A 20,536-nucleotide genomic window follows, 5' to 3' on the forward strand; every position below is an offset into this window, starting at 1 on the left:
GCATTTTCAGTTTCCAGTCTTCACAATATCCATTCCAAGTAATTTTCCATTTAAAAAAATCTATCTAGAATTTCTAGATTTTAGTACTTGGGTCATATCACAACATATCCCATTCTTACTAAAATATGGGACTAAAAACACTTTTGAAATGAACAAGGCTATATTCGCATTCTAAGAGAGGCCTGTGCCACATGAAATGTAACATTTGTCTTTAAGCTCTCTCCACATCACTGGTTTGCAAGCTATTCTGCCAGAAAAACTTCTAAACTTTGCTACAAAAAATGCAAAGCGAGTTGCTGTATTTAATGTTGAACTACCTGGGCTAACACATTTTTTAAAAATATCACTGTACTGTAATATGGTATTTGTCTTTTCAACATTACAGCTAAGTTTAAACCCATTTGCCTCTGTAGTCTAAAGAATGTACGAATCTCCTGCTTTGATTGCTTAAAGCAGAATTCCAGTACTACTAATTCCCAAATCTCACAAAATTTACACTACATACAAATGGATATGCCTGAAAACTAGAAAGAATGAAGTCAGAGCAAGTACATTTTGCATATGCTGGGATTTTTCAGCAGGCAGAAGAATAAGCCTTTTCACAGATAGAGGCAATCTATAAATTACACTTTAAGCTGCAATTAATCATACTTGCAGAAGTGCTTTTGTTTAGGTCTACTGCATATTTGCAAAACATGCATATACACTAATGTAGAACCAACATGGTGTGTTTTTTTTAACCAGATAGTCTTTATTTACACCTTGGTGGATTAACTTTAAAATTTAGAAGCAGGGCCCATACTTGTGTGATTTTATGAATCTCTACCTTAGGTATCTGTTTGGTCAAATAATCAAAAGCAATTCCAGCACTTTTAATAACACAGCCATTTCAACCTGTTATCACTTCGACTTACAGTATTGTAGCACAAACTTAATCACTCAAAATACTTATTTCAAATGCAGTTCTACTGAAGGATTTCTTGACCTCCTCCTGGACTTCGTAGCAACACTCCCCTTCACACATCCTGGAAAAGTAGTGATCGACTTCCTACTTTTGGCGGGGATTTCATTACGTCATTGTACATTAAGAGAGTTCTTTCTCAGTGTACTATCTGGGAAGTTTATTAAGCTGGTTAAGACTGAATCAGGAAAAAATTGGGGGGAAGAGATATTTCTGTTTAATGTTTTTTTTTCCAGAATCATGTGAGGAACCAAGAGTACTCCACATAAGAATGGAGATCGTATTAACGTTGTCAAGTAGATTTAAATTCATTTGTGATGCTGCTTGTTCATTCCTCTAAATCAAGTGTGTTTAGTTCTTCTTCTAGTTCTTCCAAATCCTCGCCAGTAAAAAGATTTTCGTCAACTGGGACAGCATCAATTATTCCATTTTCCTGGGTGCCCTCCATGTCGCTGTCAGCTTCCAAATCACTTTGTTCTCCATTCTCCAGTCCACCTCCAGAAGCTTCACTCAACTTGTTATCTGAAAGTGAAAACAATTCGTACCATTTAAACACACCAACCTATTTTTCCTGCTGATGTTAAGCAGGCTAAGAAAATTGGCTACACAACTCTAGAAAGTGAGGCTGATGTATCTGAAAAATATATACTGGATTCCAATGAAGGAATTCTATTAGCACTAGGAATTCCATTTGTGCAATCAAACATTTCTTCCCTCTCCTCACATGCCCTCTCTAAATGTGCTGAAGGGTTGGGGGAAATCCCAAAATAGATTTAGGGAGTCTGTGGGGAAGGGAGAGGGAGGAGAAATTCCACTGCATAGCTGGAGGTTTGTGTGCTAATGGAACTACTTTGTTAGATACTTCCCAGAGTGAGCAGAGCACCCTTATTTTGAAGTAAATGTCACAGAAATCAGAAATATTTGCTACTTAGTCCTGAGCACATTTACACTCAAGTCCCACAGAGGTTTCCTGGACTTAAAAACTGTAGCTTTATCTGAGCCTTCTGCTTGATAGGAATTTCTTGGGAGTTTGGTAGCCATTATTACACTGCTTTGATTTTATAGTCTTCTTCCACATTTTTTGCTTGTGAGCTCACCAAGAGTGACTGCTTTTGTTGCTGATATTTTTGTTCTGTGATTTTTTTGTTTTGCTTTTTCCTAATGGTAGCAGAGGGCAAAGGAACACCAGGCCTCTCTCCATAGATCCAGTTTAAAGATCAGTTGATAATTTAGCTTCTCTTCTTTCTGAACAGTTTCCATTCAAGCTTGTCATTTTAAGAAGTATGTGACCAGGCAGAGGGCCTTCTCGGTAGTAGCACCCGCCCTGTGGAACACCCTCCCATCAGATGTCAAGGAAATAAACAACTATCTGACTTTTAGAAGGCATCTGAAGGCAGCTTTGTTTAGGGAAGTTTTTAATGTTTGATGTTTTATTGTGCTTTTAATTCTGTTGGGAGCCACCCAGAGTGGCTCGGGAAACACAGCCAGATGGGTGGTAGGTAGGTAAATAGATAGATAGAAGTAATAGGAGTTGATGCCTGCTTATTTTCCTCTCCCTATCACTCCCCCCCTTTTATCGTGTCTTTTAGATTCCAAACCTGTAGGCCAGTAATGTTCTCTTTTTAATCTGTGTATAGTGACTATACAATTTTAGCAGCTTTAGAAATAATGTGTTCCAAAGAAAACCACAACAAGAGCTAGGAAATGGATATTAAATATGCCAATGCATTTTCCCATAGTCTCTATCCTGAAGATTTCAGAAAGAATGAGAAATGGACAGGAGTGGAATGGGGAAATGAGTGACATTATCGTAACCCTAAGTTACAAAGACCCAGGTGGCGCTGTGGTTAAACCACTGAGCCTAGGGCTTGCTGATCAGAAGGTCAGCGGTTCGAATCCCTGTGATGGGGTGAGCTCCCGTTGCTCGGTCCCAGCTCCTGCCAACCTAGCAGTTCGAAAGCACGTCAAAGTGCAAGTAGATAAATAGGAACCGCTACAGCGGGAAGGTAAACGGTGTTTCCATGTGCTGCTCTGGTTTGCCAGAAGCGGCTTTGTCATGCTGGCCACATGACCTGGAAGCTATACACCGGCTCCCTTGGTCAATAATGCGAGATGAGCGCGCAACCCCAGAGTCGGTCACGACTGGACCTAATGGTCAGGGGTCCCTTTACCTTTAAGTTACAAATAAAATAATTAATTTTCATGCTGGTAATGGATACCAGCCAGATAGGAGGGGTAGAAATTGTTTGTTTGTTTACAAACCATATTCCATTATACAGTGGTGCCTTGCTAGACGAAATTAATTCGTTCCACGGGTCAATTCGTGTAACAAATTTTTCGTCTAACGAGTCCCGGTTTCCCATAGGAATGCATTGAAACTTAATCAATGCGTTCCTATGGGCTCTGGGGGACTGGCAAGGGTATGGGACAGGGCTTTGGTGAAGGTCTTCGAAGCCACATCCCATGCCGGCTGTGTGTGAGGGGGCGGCGGGAGAAGCTCTCTTCTCCCTGCCACCGCCTCCCGCTTGCCTTCCCCAGGATGAGACGCGGCTTCAGAGCTTTCTTCCCTTGCTACAGCTGATTCCCCTTTCGCTAGACAAATGCCCTAGGTTTTGTGATCGGAGGTTTTTATGGCCATGCCTCGCAAGACGAAGCGGCGGCCATAGAAAACCTCGTTATCTTGTGAAGCAACCTCCGATCGCAAAACCTATTCGTTAAGCGAAAAATTCGTCTTACAGGGCATTTGTCTAGCGAGGCACCACTGTATATGGATCTGAATGGCTCATAATGGATACAATGCTATATATCATTACACATGTCCATGTACAGGAAAGGTACATAAGTAACTTTTTAAAAGGGATAACCACCTACCCAAGTTAATGTTTTGCAATCTATTCCATAAACAAACTGCAAGGATAAATTAAAAACATAGGAGTCACACACTGTGGCACGAAACATTAAAGCATGGTGTAGCCAGGATTTATGCTGGAGGGGGCAGAACCTCAGTTAATTAAGTATTTTTTTTTATTGATTTACTCGATTTAGGGGGGCAGCTGTCTCCCCTGCCTACACCCATGCATTAAAGGTTGAATCCAATAACGGAATTCCATTTGTGCCAAGGACTCCCACTTTAACAATGGAATTCCCTCTGCCCCCAAATCTGCTCTTGTGAGTTGGGGGAACCCCTAGAAAAGATCAGAGGGAGTGTGGGGGAGGAATGGAAAGGCAGTTCCTGTGCGCAAGGACAAGTTCTTGCATAAATAGGACAGCTTCATTGAATACAATCCTGAATGTATCAATAACCTTTCAAAATTTAAATACTACTGCAGATCTTAAAAACACAGAACACACAAATCTTACCATCCTTTTCAGCCGAAGTATATGTGCTAAATCGTTCCAGACTAGCTACTGTAATTCCAGTCTCATCTACGGCTTTTGGAACATACAGGTTCAAGTCAATATCATTTACATCCACTTGTTCATCAACCTGAAAGGGGAAAAAAAGTTATTTTAATTTTACTTACAACAGAATCAGTGTAGGCTTTAAGTTCCACTGCATTCAGTGCAGCTGACCCACAGTAGATCATGCTGTGATCAAAAGGCATCTGGTACATAGAGGTCACTAAGAATGCTACAGTTCATTATGCAACTTGAAGTTCCTCGACCATGGAAATAAGGTTATTCTTTGGTTGTCTTGAGATTGCATACAATACTCTTGGATCTCCTTTACCTCATCTTCACCTGTTCCTTGAATATAACGGGTGTCATCTGCTTCTTCATCATCTGCATCAACCAGCTCTGGCCGGAACTCAAACACTTCACGTCCACTGATCTAGCCACAGAGAAAGAGCACAATATGAAATAGTAATATACATTGGAGAGTTTGGAACATTTCGCTTCACTGAAAAATGTTTGCCTGTGTGTCGTTACATTACTTTAATGTACACAGAACTTACCACCAGTGCTTTGCCAGCCTTAAAGTCTGCTTTCCTTCTTTCCATATCTTGCTCAGCCTTATTAATTTTTTCTTGTCTTTTCCTTTTCTTCCATGCCAGAAAAGACTCTAAAGTAATTTTAGTAACATTTGCTCCTAAGGCTGCACGCTGTAAGACAAAAGATTATTAACTGAGCACGCTTTTAGAAGACTCAATTCCCCCCCTCCAGTACATTAAGAAAAAGCCTTAAAGCAATTAAATACAGTCCTTCGGCAGAAGCTTTTGTTCTATGGATTTCAGCAAGAGTCTCCATTATTGTTCTCGTAGTTTCCTCTGAGCCTACAAGGAACTAGTAAACATGAAATACAGCCAGAATAAAGAACTACCTAATGTCAAAAAGACTACATGATGCACTAATACCCATATATGTTCTTATCTGAGTGAACATTTTCCAAGTACAGTGGAACCTCGGTTTACGAACACCCCGGTATACGAATTTTCGATTTACGAACGCCGCGGACCCATCTGGAACAGATTAATTCACTTTCCATTACTTTCATTGGGAAAGTTCACTTCAGTTTATGAACGCTTCAGTTTATGAACAGACTTCCGGAACCAATTACACCCATGCTTCGGGTTAAGTACGCTTCAGGTTGAGTACTCCACGGACCTGTCTGGAATGGATTAATCCACTTTCCATTACTTTCAATGGGAAACTTCGCTTCAGTTTATGAACGCTTCAGTTTAAGTACTCCGTGGACCATCTGGAACAGATTAATCCACTTTCCATTACTTTCAATGGGAAAGTTCGCTTCAGTTTATGAACGCTTCAGTTTATGAACAGACTTCCGGAACCAACTGTGTTCATAAACCGAGGTACCACTGTACTGTACATGGCAAGCCACATTCATTAGTAATCAGATACTTAACATTAAGTGCTACACTCTATTCAGTTTGAATATATGAACACATTTTTTAAAAAAGTAAACATAGCTGTCCCTTGGAGGCAGGAATTCAGTACTTGATTCCTGATGTTGCAGAAACTGATTTTTTAAAAAAACTTAACTAGAATATTACAAAGAAATCTGCTGTAATCCAATAAATCTACTCCAATTATAGATAGAAATTGCTAAATTTTTCTGAAATAAGCCTTTAAAAAAAATTAAAGTGTCCATATTAAGGCTCAGGTATACAAAAATCCAGTTAACTAAAGACTCCTCATTGCTAAAATAACCTCACAACATCAAAGTGACAAACTAGAAGCGGCTTTGTCATGCTGGCCACATGACCTGGAAGCTGTACGCCGGCTCCCTCGGCCAATAATGCGAGATGAGCGCGCAACCCCAGAGTCGGTCACGACTGGACCTAATACCTTTACCTTTACTGTATTTTTATAGAGAAAATGACTACAACATTACCTCTTTTTCTATTAGATCTTCTAAAGAAATTTCTTCTTCCTTTTCTTCTTTCTTCTTGTCCTTCTTGAGTACAAAGCCAGGAGGGAGTGCATGACGGTACATACAGTTGTCTCCTCCACCAGGACAGACCCAAAACCATCCATATTTATTGTTTTCAATAGCATCGAGGAAATACTTGCAGACCTGCATGGAACATTCATTATCACACATTGTCTTCATTTTATAGACACAATAGGCAGAATGAATCTTAGGCTCTGGTCACCAAACCCAATTAGAAGCAAGCATTTGCCAGTGTCAATGCCTAACCACTGGTCCTACTAGCTTGGGATGATGGGAGCTGGAGACCCAAGTTTGGGAAATGCTGCACTACATCCTGGATAAAGTTACCATAGTATGATCATTAAATCTACATTCACTCAGCAATTGTACCTATTTTTAAAGTTATCAGATGCAGTGAGCGAGATTCAACCAAAGAGTCCTATAAGTGGAAATTTTGTATAACAACCTGCTTTTGCAATGGGGCACAAATATTTTCCCTCCCTACTGCATCCCCCTCAAATTGGGACTGAGAGAACCCCTGCAACAGCATGTAAGGGACGGAGAGGGGAATCATTCTGTCTGGCAAGCAAACTGAAATGCTTGCCCTGATGGAACTATTACCTTAGCGTGACACTGAATTTCTTCCAGAACCCCTATATGTACCGTGTTTCTCCTAAAATAAGACAAGTCTTATATTTATTTTTTCCTCAAAAAAACACACCATGGCTTATTTTCAAGGGATGTCTTATTCGGGGGCTGGATCATAACAGGGAAATGATTTTTGATATGAATTTTACAGATGCTGTACAATTGGCTGTGTTTATTTCTCTACAGTGGTGCCTCGCTAGACGAAATTAATTCGTTCCAGGACTCAATTCATCCTACGAAAATTTCGTATAGCGAGGCACCGTTTCCCATAGGAACGCATTAAAAGTCAATTAATGCGTTCCTATGGGCTCTGGGGGCCTGGCGGCGGCAGCGATACTTACTCTCTTGGCTTGGGGAAGGCAGGCAGGCACTTGTTCTCTTGCCTGCCTGCCTCCCCCGAGCTAAGAGAGGTGTGTGCCACCGCATCCCCCAGAGCCGGCATTTGACAGGGCTTCGGAACACCCGTCAGATGCGGGCTCTGGGGGGGGGGGAGAGGAACGAAGGAAGAGAAAGCAGCCCTTTCCCTTCCTTCCTTCCTCTCCCCCTGCCGCCGACAGCTCCCCCCCCCCCCCGCACGACACAGCGTGGATCGGAGGAGAAGCCTCTTCTAATCTGCGCTGTGTCAGGCGGGGTGAGGGGAAAGCGGGGCTTTCGGCAGCCGGCGAAAAGTCCCCGCACTGGCCCGCTTCTGCTCTGGGTGACGGGGCCGAAGCGCGCCGATGCGGGGGTGTTTTGCTGGCTGCCTTTCCCCCCCATCCCGCCTGTCACACAGAGGGGATCGTTGGGGGCTTGAGAAGCCCCTACGATCCCCTCTGTGTGACAGGCGTGATGGGGGGAGGTGGAAGAAAGATCCTCCTCTTCCCCCCCCCCATCCCGCCTGTCACACAGAGGGGATCGTCGGGGGCTTGAGAAGCCCCTACAATCCCCTCTGTGTAACAGGCATGATGGGGGGAGGTGGAAGAAAGATCGTCCGCTTCCCCCCCCATCCCGCCTGTCACACAGAGGGGATCGTCGGGGGCTTGAGAAGCCCCGATGATCCCCTCTGTGTGACAGGCAGGATGGGGGGAGGTGGAAGAAAGATCGTCTGCTTCCCCCCCCATCCCGCCTGTCACACAGAGGGGATCGTCGGGGGCTTGAGAAGCCCCGACGATCCCCTCTGTGTGACAGGCGGGATGGGGGGAGGTGGAAGAAAGATCATCCGCTTCCCCCCCATCCCGCTTCCCTCTGCAGCAGCCGCCGCTTTGTGCCGGGCGGCAGCGGGAGAAGCAGTTCCTCTGCTTCTCCCGCCGCCGCCTGGCACAAAGCCGGTTTTGCTTCCCTCGGCAGCCGCCGCCTTCAGACGGCGGCTGCTGAGGGAAGCAGCTGTATGCCAGGTTGCTGCGGGAGAAGCAGAGGAACCGCTTCTCCCGCCGCTGCCCGGCACAAAGCCGACATCGGACGGGGCTTCAGAAAGGCGCAGCGCTTCTCCGAAGCCCCATCCTATGCTCCCGGGTGTCCATGGCGTAGCAGTGGGGGGAGAAGTGGGGGAACGGATCGCCAGCAAGCGCGCTGTTGCCTCTTGCCGGCTCTTCCGAAGGCGCTTAAATGCCTTCCTTTCCTTGCCAGACATGCTCCCCCCGGCTTATTTTCGGGGTATGTCTTATATTTATTCTACTCATGAAAAGCCTGCCATGGCTTATTTTTGAGGCCCGTCTTATTTTAGGAGAAACACGGTATGACATGTTCAATCATGACTGAATGCAGTGGTTTCATAGCAGAATCTGGCACATTATTCAGGGGGAAAAACCCTAAGGAGTCTGTACATTCAGCTGGGCTTAGAATGTATAGAGCAGCATTCCTTACCACTCTGGCTGTATGACAAACATTTTCAAAAACTCAAGGAGTTAAAAGGAATTGGTGAAATGACATAGGAAGGCCATTATCTCAACAAAGGGTAAAATCCCCAATGAGTGTATGCAACAACTTGTGTACATCTGAGCTAGCTCTCTGGTTTAATGGTTACCTTTAGTCAACACTTCAAAAAAGTATAGATTTATCTTGATTTGGAAGATTAAGACCTCTGTGGAACAATTTTTACCTAGGAAAGTAGTATCATGTTTGAATCATTGTTCTTTGATTTTCAGGTTATGGTGAATATCTACTTTTAAATAAAATCAAGTTTAAGATTACAGTCTATGAAATAATTTTGCGACACCACAGAATAGCCATCTATATGTCACTTGTACTATACAGTGAACAGCAATTACTGGTATACCTTATAATTCAAATTTAATAGTAATGGGTTATAAAACTGGACTTCCACAGACTCCATTTGCTGATGCAACTAATTATCACACATAAGGTTTTGATCAACACTAGTAAATAGTATTCCTGCCAACCTAGCAGTTTGAAAGCACATCAAAGTGCAAGTAGATAAATAGGGACGGCTACAGCGGGAAGGTAAACGGTGTTTCCGTGTGCTGCTATGGTTCGCCAGAAGCGGCTTTGTCATGTTGGCCACATGACCTGGAAGCTGTACGCCGGCTCCCTCGGCCAATAATGCAAGATGAGCGCGCAACCCCAGAGTTGGTCACGACTGGACCTCATAGTCAGGGGTCCCTTTACCTTTAGTAAATAGTATAGTTTCAAAACTTGTAATTATTATGGACTGGATTTTACCTATATTGTACTAACAACTACAAAAAGTAATCACATCTCTGAGCTACTTCTCATTCTATTTAGTATTGTTTATTGTACGTTGGCATTATCATATAATGTCACCAGGTGGTCCCTGAGCTATTTTGTCCTTAAAAGTTCAAGCTGTTGCCATAGTATTTTTTAAAACAATTCAGCTTATTTGCATCACAGCTTATTTTCAGCCACAAGTCACACAACAAGAATATCCTGTCATTTTATAAACAGTTTTTTTCTGCTAAAAATGAGATATTTAAACTAGGTATTCCAATACAAAACAAGACAGACATACTATTTGGGTTTTGGGTTTCTTCTTTTCAGCTTCACCATGCTTCTTGTTCACTACCTCCTCCAGTTTCTTTTCATCCCAGTTATCCATTGTGTCTACATATAGCAGCAAAACATTTCATTATACAAGGGAAGAAGGGGACTAAGCTTGTTCAACACCACCAGCAAAGCTCTCCTATATAAATATTTGAATTCTACCTTTGTGTTTATACTGCAAGAGGCATATAAAAAGATGTAAGCCAGAAGGAATCAAAAGTGCAAAGGGAGGCAGGACTAAGATGAAGACAAATAGGACAATATTTGGATGAAGCAACAAGAGTAATTAATGACTTCAAGGAAAGATCAAAATAATTACCTTAGAAAACCGGGTTCAGGTATCAAAACCAACTAACTAGTAAGTCCAAACTCTTGTGAAGTGGAAAAAAAGAAAAGCTTCCAAACTGCTCCTCTTAGCCACACCAGAGGAAGGGGTTGGGTGCATGAGCCCAAGGTTTGCACAGGTTTGTTCATGTAACACCAAACCATAATTTAGCATTGTATCTGAATTATGCTGAAGCATGTTCACAGGAGTCTTTTCCTAAGTGCTATGCTTGTAAATATGACCACTGATCAATCTGCAGATCTCTCATTTTACATTCATTCTCCCAGAGTAAAAGTACAAGACAGTGCCAAGAGATACTATTATCTAGGACAGGGGTAGGGAACATTTTCTGGCCACAGGGCCAGATCATTGTCTCCTCACATCCTGGTGGGCCAAATGTGACAGGTGAATTCAGCTGCTATGACATCACTATGCCAGCTGATGCTGCACTTTGAAGTCCCAACTGTTGAGACTTCCAAAACCAGTATAGCGTTGCTTTAAAGTCTATTTGCTGTTTGCAAAGGGGAAAAAATCCCACATGCAGCCAATGCTTTCAAAATGCTCCATTCTCTCCCCCCCCCCCAAATCAATTGATGAGGGCAGAAAATGTGCCATTTGAAAGCTCTGGTTACCTGCGAGAGAATTTCCTTGAACCCTGCCCATTGTGGAGATGATTTGGGGAAAATCAGGCCAAGATGGACTCCCTGGCAGGACAAGATTAGCTCATGGGCTGGAGAGTCACCATCCCAGATCAAACAGCTCCATTTCTTCATCTTAACCAATTTTAACCCTGGTTTAAATGCTTGTAAAAATTGAAAGCACAGACCACAGTGAATCTGTAGAAATGCAGGTAATTTGTCCTTTACATAAGTATGTATGAAAATTGAATGAAGAGAAGAACCACCTATTTAGACTTGCATTTATATCTACTTCCTCAAAGACATGATTAGTTCTAAAAACAATTTGTCTGCAATTTTCAAGAAGTAACCTACCCTTTTCAAGATCTTCATCTCTGGCATCAATGTAAACACTTCTCTTTTCACACTTTCTCTCCAAAGTCAAGTCATGAGAAAATTTGCACTTGTCCCCTTTTGTGCATTGCCCTTGCTTGAAGAAAGCACAGACTACAGATTTTGGATCGGCACCTGCAACATATGCTGATTATTTAGTACCTTTCCAGATCAAGTAATACATAAATCTGAGATGCACTGAGGCGGAAAATGGAAGTCATCCAAAGAAAGCTTGCCTTTACTGATTTTCTGTGCAGCAACCACAGGTTTGAAAAGCTCATTCAGCTCCTGTAATTCTTTCTTCTTATCATCTTTCTTTAGTTTCTTGTCACCTTCTGCTTGACCAGCCTAAGAGAACACAGAGAACAGGTATTTACAAAACCACCAGGAGTGCATAAGTGCATACCACAACTCTTAAAACAAAGTGCACGATACAATATCCATAAAACATAATAATAATAATAATAATAATAATAATAATAATAATAATAATAATACACTCTGGGCGGCTTCCAACAAAGATTAAAATACATTAAAATGTCACACATTAAAATCTTCCTGATACAGGGCTGCCTTCAGATGTTTTCTAAATGTCAGGTAGTTGTTTATCTCTTTGACATTTGATGGGAGGGCATTCCACAGGGCGGGAGCCACTACCGAGAAGGCCCTCGGCACTGGACCTCAGTGTCCGGGCAGAATGATGGGGATGGAGATGCTCCTTCAGGTATACATAATTCATAATGGCCTTTTTCCAGACATTATAAGTGGAACGAGCCTGTGCATAACCTGGGCTTGTGTGTTTCCTTCTCCTCTCTGGTGCAGCTATGAGGAGTTTGAAAGCATTTTCTTTCATTTTTTAACTAACCATATTTTGGCATTTTATTGTTGTTATCTATATTTGTATAGATATTATATATTAATTGTATAAGTATTTAATTACTTTTCAATTATTATTCTTTCTTTGTTTTTCGCTTTTTCTATGTCATCTGTAAACCACATTGAGTCCCAGTCTGGGAAAAAGACGAGATATAAATAAATATAATAATAATTTTTAAAAGACACATTAATATATTTTGAACTGTTCCAATGTAGCCCAAGGACTATTTATAGCCCATCACCTCTTTTTCTGCTGTGAGTATGGCCTAATCTCACAATACACCCATAAGCATAATGGCTGCCCCTTAACACAAATTTATCCAACAAAGAAGGACCTAACTTAATTGTCCCATCTTCTGACAGCTCCACACTCCTATGATGCAGCATAATAGAAAAAGCAATCACATTATAACAAGTGCAAAGAGAGAACAGTGAAGCCAAGTAAACATTTACTTACCTGCCGTGGGTTTTGCTGACCGAACTTAACTTGATGGGTCACAGCCTTGATAAACTTTTGCTGTTTTGCTCCTTTCTTATTCTTTAAGCCAAAGGTTTTGTCCTAATTTCAAAGGTTTGTAGGAATGTTATTAGCTAGCATGACTTTTCAATGTGTAGAAAATGTAGTTTAACTCTCATTCACTTTTAGTGTACATCATTTTAGTCACTTAAAACTCTAAATAAAACCATTTTACTTTTCAGTTAGAAAATAAATACATTTTAACTGCTATCTAGTGACAAAAAAACACCAATTCTAGTATAAATCTCCTATGAAGGCTCTTTACAGGTCAGCTTAAATCATATGCATCTGTCTTGCAATGTGTATCTAATATTCTCTTCAGTGATAAAAATCTGGTGATTCAATAGAGCCATGCAAATAAAGGAGGAAGCCTACCCAGTTATCAAGAATTTTTTAGTAACTACAGGACTGTAATCATTCTTTTTAAAAGAACTTAAAGGTTTCTGAGTTCATGGATTAGAACAAACTACAATTTAGAATTACAATAACCATGTTTATATGACCAATTAAAATTGAAGCAAAATATTCTGCATGCAGAGGACGTTACTGATAACAATATACAACTGATTTGGGCAGAATATTGTGTAACATGGTCCCAATTGCTACTGTAATAGCAGTACATTTATAATTATAATTTCAAATTTTCTACAATATTAATTTTGCCCCATATAACATATATGGCCTTTTCTCTTTGAATTCATCTCTGTTCACTAAGAAATACAGAACTGCTAAACAGGAATACCTATTCATTCAAAAAAGAAAGTTTTTTTGAACTGAAATTGCTCCAGTGTTAAAAGAACCAACACTTTCATCTGAAAGTTTTAAAAGATGTACATCATGTGGATCATATGTATGCAAAGTAACATAGCAATTCACCTTTCACTTCTAACACTGTCATAACTCATTATGGTGTGTCATGTGTACTGGTTAAATTATCTGAATGTCAGGGTTGAAGTCTAAAGAACAGAGTCTTATTTTATCATATTACAGTATTATACTAATACTGTATCAAGGTGCATATTATATTTTTGTTTTGGTTCAAAATCCATCTATCAGTCTCCCTCCAATATTTCATCTGGTTTAGAATTCTACCAAGGGGTACCACCATTTGGTTATTAGCATTACAATTCCATACCAATGCATGTTCACTCAGAAGTAGAAACCTAACAGGGTGTTCAATGACTCAGATTAGTTTAAACATGATCACTCAGGAATAAACCAGACTAAGTTGTGTGGGTCTTACTCCGAAATGCACACAGCTCTCTTAATTCCACCATTACAAATCATTTCCTACCTTTCAGTACTTTACTTTTTTGAAGAGATGCTGGAGGGCTTATCCACCTGAAAACATGACCCTTTGATCGGGAATTTGGAAGCCTTTCCCATAATAATGATGTGTAGGAATTTTACCACCATAGCTCAGTGTACAGAGTATATGTTTTGTATTACTTGCATGAGAAAGGGTCCAAGTTCAATCCCTGGCAAATATGTAGGGATAGGAAAGACCTCATTAAAAGTGCAGCTGCCAACCAATGTAAACAATACCAGACTAGATGAATCAATGACCTGACTATAGAAGGAAGTTAAGTTCAGGCATTGGAAACAAATGCCTGGGCTCAGTCTTTTTATTTATTACCATGCCACTTTCAAAATCATACTGAAATATACCCTCTGAAAAATAATACTGATAGAAAAATATGAGGCATATAGTTCTGTGCATTACTCCAAAGTTGGCATTGTTTAAGAGATATCCAGTATACCAATAGCTTCTTTAAACAGGTGGCTAAGCTGTGGGCCTTCCAGATTCTATTGGGACTCCCAGTTCCCATCAGCCCAAGTCAATCTGGCCAAAGGTCAAGGGTAACAGGAGTGACAATACATCAACATCTGGAAGGCCACATGTTCCCCAGCCCTGTTTAAAGTCTTGTAATAATTAACAGGAGCGGACAGCACATAAACAGGAATGGCAATACTAATTTATGACGCCACCAGAGGATCTTGGACTCGGCTCAGAACCGGAATCAGCGCTAACAGCCTCCAAAACCTGTATCGGGTGCCAAGTCCAGCCTAGCATGTAATTACAGAGAGGTGGCATCTTCATTTCCCTGCTAAAAGTTGCCTACCTCTGTGTCTGGATCACATAAAATCAGAATACAGTACAAATGTGGGTGGGAGGTGGATATCCTGGTTTATTGGTTCTCTGGATGAAAACACCCACCACCTCAGAACACGTCTGGGATAAATGGCAGGAGCTGAAACTTTCCCCTCCCTAAAACGTTAGCTTTCTACATGCAGGGTACACATTGGGTAGGTCTGGAGGCCACGTAGTTAAAAAGCTTTCCCTGCAGTCCTTAGTGGTACAGTTCCAAAACAGAGCTTGACCCCCCCACCCCCCACGATAATTGGGCCTAAATTGTCTCACCTCGATGATCTTCTCCTTCTTTTTCTGATCTGACTTTTTGTTACCCGCCCCCGATGCTGCCGGTGCCTGTTTTTTGGGGGGCATTTCGGACGGGGGGGGAGGAGGAGGAAGAGAACGGGTGGGGGGGGAGAAGAAGACGCCGCCGAGGCCCAGAAGCAAAAGCGACCCCCCCACGCCTTTGGTTAAGCGCCAAGCGGGGTAGGGGCCGGCTGGGTTGAGAGGTGGTGGTGGTGGTGGCGGCGTGCAAGCTGTGAGGGGAGACTGATGGAAACCACCACCGGCCGAACGAGGGCTTCGCGTTTGCGACAAGCCGTCAGTGACGGAAGCGGCAGAGCATTATGGGAACGGGAAGAGAGGAGGAAAAGCCGAACGTGAAAAGGGAGAGTGCGCACGCGCGCAAGAACCTTTCCCTCCCCGGTCCGCCGCCGCTCTCGACGCTCATCGCCTCGATCCCACAGTGCATTGCGAAACCCTGACAGGACAAGGCAAAGGGCGGAGTTTAGTTAAGCCCCTCCCCAGAACCCTCCTGCGGCGTGCGATTGCGTCACGGGGCGGGGCTTAGGTTTCCGTTGAGGGTTCGGTTTCGCCGGGTAAAGGGGAGGGGGAATGACTCGGAGTGCCTCTCTCAAGTTCCTCAGAGGCTGTTACCGGTAGTCTGCGGTGGTCAACTTACTGTAACGTTCGTCGCGCCGTTTCTTTTCCTCTGTTCCTCGCTTGTGTTACGGACAGCAAAATTTCTGGAAGCCTCCTTTATTAAAAGTGTGACGTCTTCGGCCCTCCTAAAGCGTTCTGAAAACGTCCTGAGGCAAGATGAGGCGGCTGCTTCAAGCGGCAAGGGCCCACAGGGGCAGCAGATCCAGCCTCACAAGGGATGCGTCGCCTGCTGCTGCTGCTGCTATCTTATTCTTTGACAAGGTTAATGGAATCCAGTAGCTACCAAAGTTTTGAAGGATGGTGTGATAGAGAGAAGCAGAAAATTAATATTTTGGTGAAATACGCTCACGGCGCAACCCCCCCCCCCTAGTTGTACGAGGTGGCAGTCATCCCAGTCAATCAAGTAAATAACTAAAAAAAACCCCACTTAACTAAAAGTATACATTGCAGAAAGATTTTGACAGGTTTTTCTGAGCACTTTGGGTCAAAATAAAGTAATGTAAAACAACAGTTGTTGAGACATTTCATTTAGAATCTGCTAGACAGAGCCAGACAGGATGATGACAGATAGGTGCATACCGGTAGCTTAAATCCTGGCTACGCCCACGATCCCTGTTTAGTGGTGCTTACTACATGTACCGGTATGCATAGAATTGTGTGGGCCGCTCCCCCACCCGGCTTTTTCTTGCTGTAGGTTAATGTAGATTTCCCCTTTAAAGTTACAAACAGCTGACACCTTGTGGCCATTTGTATAAATGACAAGGTCCTTTCTTTGGAGCAACACTGCTCCCTACAAAAAGCGTAGCTACGGTAGATGGTTCAGGCTACACGTTCTCATTTGTGTGGTGCCTCTGATGTTGTGGGTCTGAATCCAGTGCAGGAGTGTGCATCTTAGAATAGGTCCTTTGACAGTATGGAAACTGAGTGGGCTGGCAAAGAAAAGCACACTGTCTCTGAATCACTAGAGTAAATAATTCCCGTGTCACCAGTTTGTTGTGCTTTTCTTTTCTAAGCTCCGCTTCTTTGTTGCACACTCAAAAAAGGGAGCCCCTGTCTCAGTACATGGGGAAGAAATGGAGCAAGTGATACAGCACATAATGATGAAGTCAAGCTGAGAGAGGGGAGCCTTTCTTAAGTGTGCAGTATGGTTATGTGTGAGAACATGTGTAATGCATGTGTGATTGAGATATGGGTGGATGTGGGCACATGTGGATGTGCAGTTTGTGTGTGTTGAGAAAGAGAATATAGTATGTAGTTCTGTGTGTGCATTTGTATGTTTCGGTCCTGTCTGTTTTGGGCAACTATTGTGGCTACTTACTGTGAAACTAGTATTTTACTCTTTCCTACTGTTCAGCTTTTTAAAGTGTTTTTGTATGCTGGTGTTTTTAAAAATTGGAGCAATATCCAAATACATCATACTCAGAGTACATCCATTGAAATCAATGGATTTAAGTTATTAACCCTATTGATTCAATAGGTCTCGTCTGATTGCAAATAATGCTGGCTATAACCCTTGGGTTTTATTATGGGGTGGGGAATGTCCAGTCCGCAAGTCAAGAGTAGACCACTGGACTCTCTCTAGGTCATTCCCCTCACCAGCTGTACACCCTGAAAATGTTTTTGCCTGGTTGGAATAGCTGGAATGAAGCCTACTGTACATATATTGGGGGCGGGGGGCGGGTCCGTACAGGGAAATGTGACCCTTGTGCTGAAAAAGGACTCCTACAACTATTTTATGGTATATCCTTCCCTGGTATCAGTACACATGAAGGTGGGTTTCTATAAATATTTTTAACAATAAACAAGCATACAAATAAATTACTGCTGAGATGTACCCACAATTGTGAGGCCTGCAGAGATTATAATGATGCATCTCCAGCTGTTGCCATTGGCTACAGACTACCTGTGACATCACAAAAGTACATGGCAGCTGAGTGGATATAAAGGTGGGCCTTTTCCTCTTCCCCAAAAGAACACAGCAAGCAACAGAGTGATGTTCAGTCTTCCACCTGGAGGATGTGAATAGGCAGATGGATGGAGATGATCATCTGGCTGTAGGATGCTGCAGAGCAATAATAAGGCAAGTTCACTTGCAGTGTGGAATTGTTGCTTGAATGCAGCTGATATCCATGGTTCAAACTGTGTGATGTCTAGTGGTGGACCTAGCAGAAGCTGGCAGATGTTGGTGGGTGGAAGCCAATGGAGTTCTCATTCGGATGTTGCAAGGCTGAAACACAGTGATATTTGTGGGTACAAACTGGTTGAAATTCACCTTTGGAAGCTGATTGCAGAAGCCAGTGGATATTTGTGGATTGAAGTTGGACAATGAATATGAATTGTACCTGTAATCCCAGGTCATTACAGTACCTGTACAAAAGACACCTGCCGACAGAAGCAATCAATCCAGCAGATTCTAAAGTAGCCACAATGAGCAGGACCAAAGAGCTACCCAAGGATGTCAGGGACAAGATTGTAGACCTGCACAAGGCTGGACTGGGCTACAAGACTATTGCCAAGCAGCTTGGTGAGAAGGTGGCAACAGTTGGTGCAATAATTTGCAAATGGAAAAAAAATACAAAAATAACTATCAACCTCCCTTGGTCTGGGGCTTGCAATGATCATGAGAATGGTGATGAAGCAGCCCAGAACTACACAGGCGGAACTTGTCAATGATCTCAGGCCGAAATATCTCATAGCTTCACGATTGGGTGCATGTATTGTTTCAACTACACCCAATATGCCAGCAAGTTTGGAAAACTCAGCAATGGCCAGAGGATTGGAGAAGATCAGTCTACATCCCAATTCCAAAGAAGGGCAGTGCCAAAGAATGCTCCAACTACCGCACAATTGCGCTCATTTCACACGCTAGCAAGGTTATGCTTAAAATTCTACAAGGCAGGCTTAGGCAGTATGTGGACCGAGAACTCCCAGAAGTGCAAGCTGGATTTCGAAAGGGCAGAGGAACCAGAGACCAAATAGCAAACATGCGCTGGATTATGGAGAAAGCTAGAGAGTTCCAGAAAAACGTCTACTTCTGCTTCATTGACTATGCAAAAGCCTTCGACTGTGTCGACCACAGCAAACTATGGCAAGTTCTTAAAGAAATGGGAGTGCCTGATCACCTCATCTGTCTCCTGAGAAATCTCTATGTGGGACAAGAAGCTACAGTTAGAACTGGATATGGAACAACTGATTGGTTCAAAATTGGGAAAGGAGTACGACAAGGTTGTATATTGTCTCCCTGCTTATTTAACTTATATGCAGAATTCATCATGCGAAAGGCTGGACTAGATGAATCCCAAGCCGGAATTAAGATTGCCGGAAGAAATATCAACAACCTCAGATATGCAGATGACACAACCTTGATGGCAGAAAGCGAGGAGGAATTAAAGAACCTTTTAATGAGGGTGAAAGAGGAGAGCGCAAAATATGGTCTGAAGCTCAACATCAAAAAAACCAAGATCATGGCCACTGGTCCCATCACCTCCTGGCAAATAGAAGGGGAAGAAATGGAGGCAGTGAGAGATTTTACTTTCTTGGGCTCCTTGATCACTGCAGATGGTGACAGCAGTCACGAAATTAAAAGACGCCTGCTTCTTGGGAGAAAAGCAATGACAAACCTAGACAGCATCTTAAAAAGCAGAGACATCACTTTGCCGACAAAGGTCCGTATAGTTAAAGCTATGGTTTTCCCAGTAGTGATGTATGGAAGTGAGAGCTGGACCATCAAGAAGGCTGATCGCCGAAGAATTGATGCTTTTGAATTATGGTGCTGGAGGAGACTCTTGAGAGTCCCATGGACTGCTAGAAGATCAAACCTATCCATTCTTAAGGAAATCAGCCCTGAGTGCTCCCTGGAAGGACAGATCGTGAAGCTGAGGCTCCAATACTTTGGCCACCTCATGAGAAGAGAAGAATCCTTGGAAAAGACCCTGATGTTGGGAAAGATGGAGGGCACTAGGAGAAGGGGACGACAGAGGACGAGATGGTTGGACAGTGTTCTCGAAGCTACGAACATGAGTTTGACGAAACTGCGGGAGGCAGTGCAAGACAGGAGTGCCTGGCGTGCTATGGTCCATGGGGTCACGAAGAGTCGGACACGACTAAACGACTAAACAACAACAACAATTGTTTCAACTCTGGCCATAAAAGATATGAATGCTAAATATATGTTGGAATGAAGTGCTGCTTATTGCTGCAGAATGTGTTTAGGACTGTTGCCTTGCTGTCCCATAATTCAGCCTTTCATTCAGTTCAGTGTGAAGGAGGCGCATTACTCTGGCCAAGCTACAGTAAGTGTGCTGTTGCTATTCTATCTGAAAGAGGAGTTCTATGCAGACTCTTGATCTAAATACCGTGGTCTAACAAAGTTTAGAGCCATAGCAACAGAGCACTTTAGAAATGCTTTGCATGCATACCATCATGTTGCAATTCTTACAAAAAACTGTGTAAGGTTAGTAAATACTATTTCCATATTGCAGATTAGTTCAGGGGTGGCAATGCATAAAAGCCAGAAGTCAACTGAGGGCAACTCAATCTGTGTTCCAAGAGTTCTGCTGGTGAACGAGCACCGTCCCACATCTTGCAAATCCCATGGTGCTCTAGGAAGTTGAGCAGCACGGGGTTAAAACCAGATGGTGTTCCAGAGTCCGGCCTCCTTTAACAGCCTCCCCACCCCCCACCCCTTAGTGGCATTGCGAAAGGAGAGAGCTGCTGCTGCTGGGCAATCTCCAA

General features: G+C 42.8%; 1 protein-coding gene across 1 annotated transcript; it reads right to left on the reverse strand.

Annotated features, from left to right (window-relative positions):
• Window positions 1-730: 730 nt before the first annotated feature.
• ZC3H15 (zinc finger CCCH-type containing 15) lies at window positions 731-15,469 on the reverse strand. The gene is made up of 10 exons (XM_035133494.2): window positions 15,149-15,469; window positions 12,667-12,768; window positions 11,570-11,681; window positions 11,316-11,468; window positions 9,967-10,058; window positions 6,315-6,497; window positions 4,918-5,064; window positions 4,692-4,793; window positions 4,322-4,448; window positions 731-1,483 (listed from the first exon to the last, which is right to left on the reverse strand). Exons 1-10 carry the CDS (start codon window positions 15,230-15,232, stop codon window positions 1,290-1,292), a joined length of 1,296 nt encoding a protein of 431 aa, XP_034989385.1. The 5' UTR covers window positions 15,233-15,469; the 3' UTR covers window positions 731-1,289.
• Between the last annotated feature and the right edge of the window lie 5,067 nt (window positions 15,470-20,536).

Source organism: Zootoca vivipara, chromosome 1 (genome assembly GCF_963506605.1).
Source record: "Zootoca vivipara chromosome 1, rZooViv1.1, whole genome shotgun sequence".
In the NCBI taxonomy this organism is placed as follows: domain Eukaryota; kingdom Metazoa; phylum Chordata; class Lepidosauria; order Squamata; family Lacertidae; genus Zootoca; species Zootoca vivipara.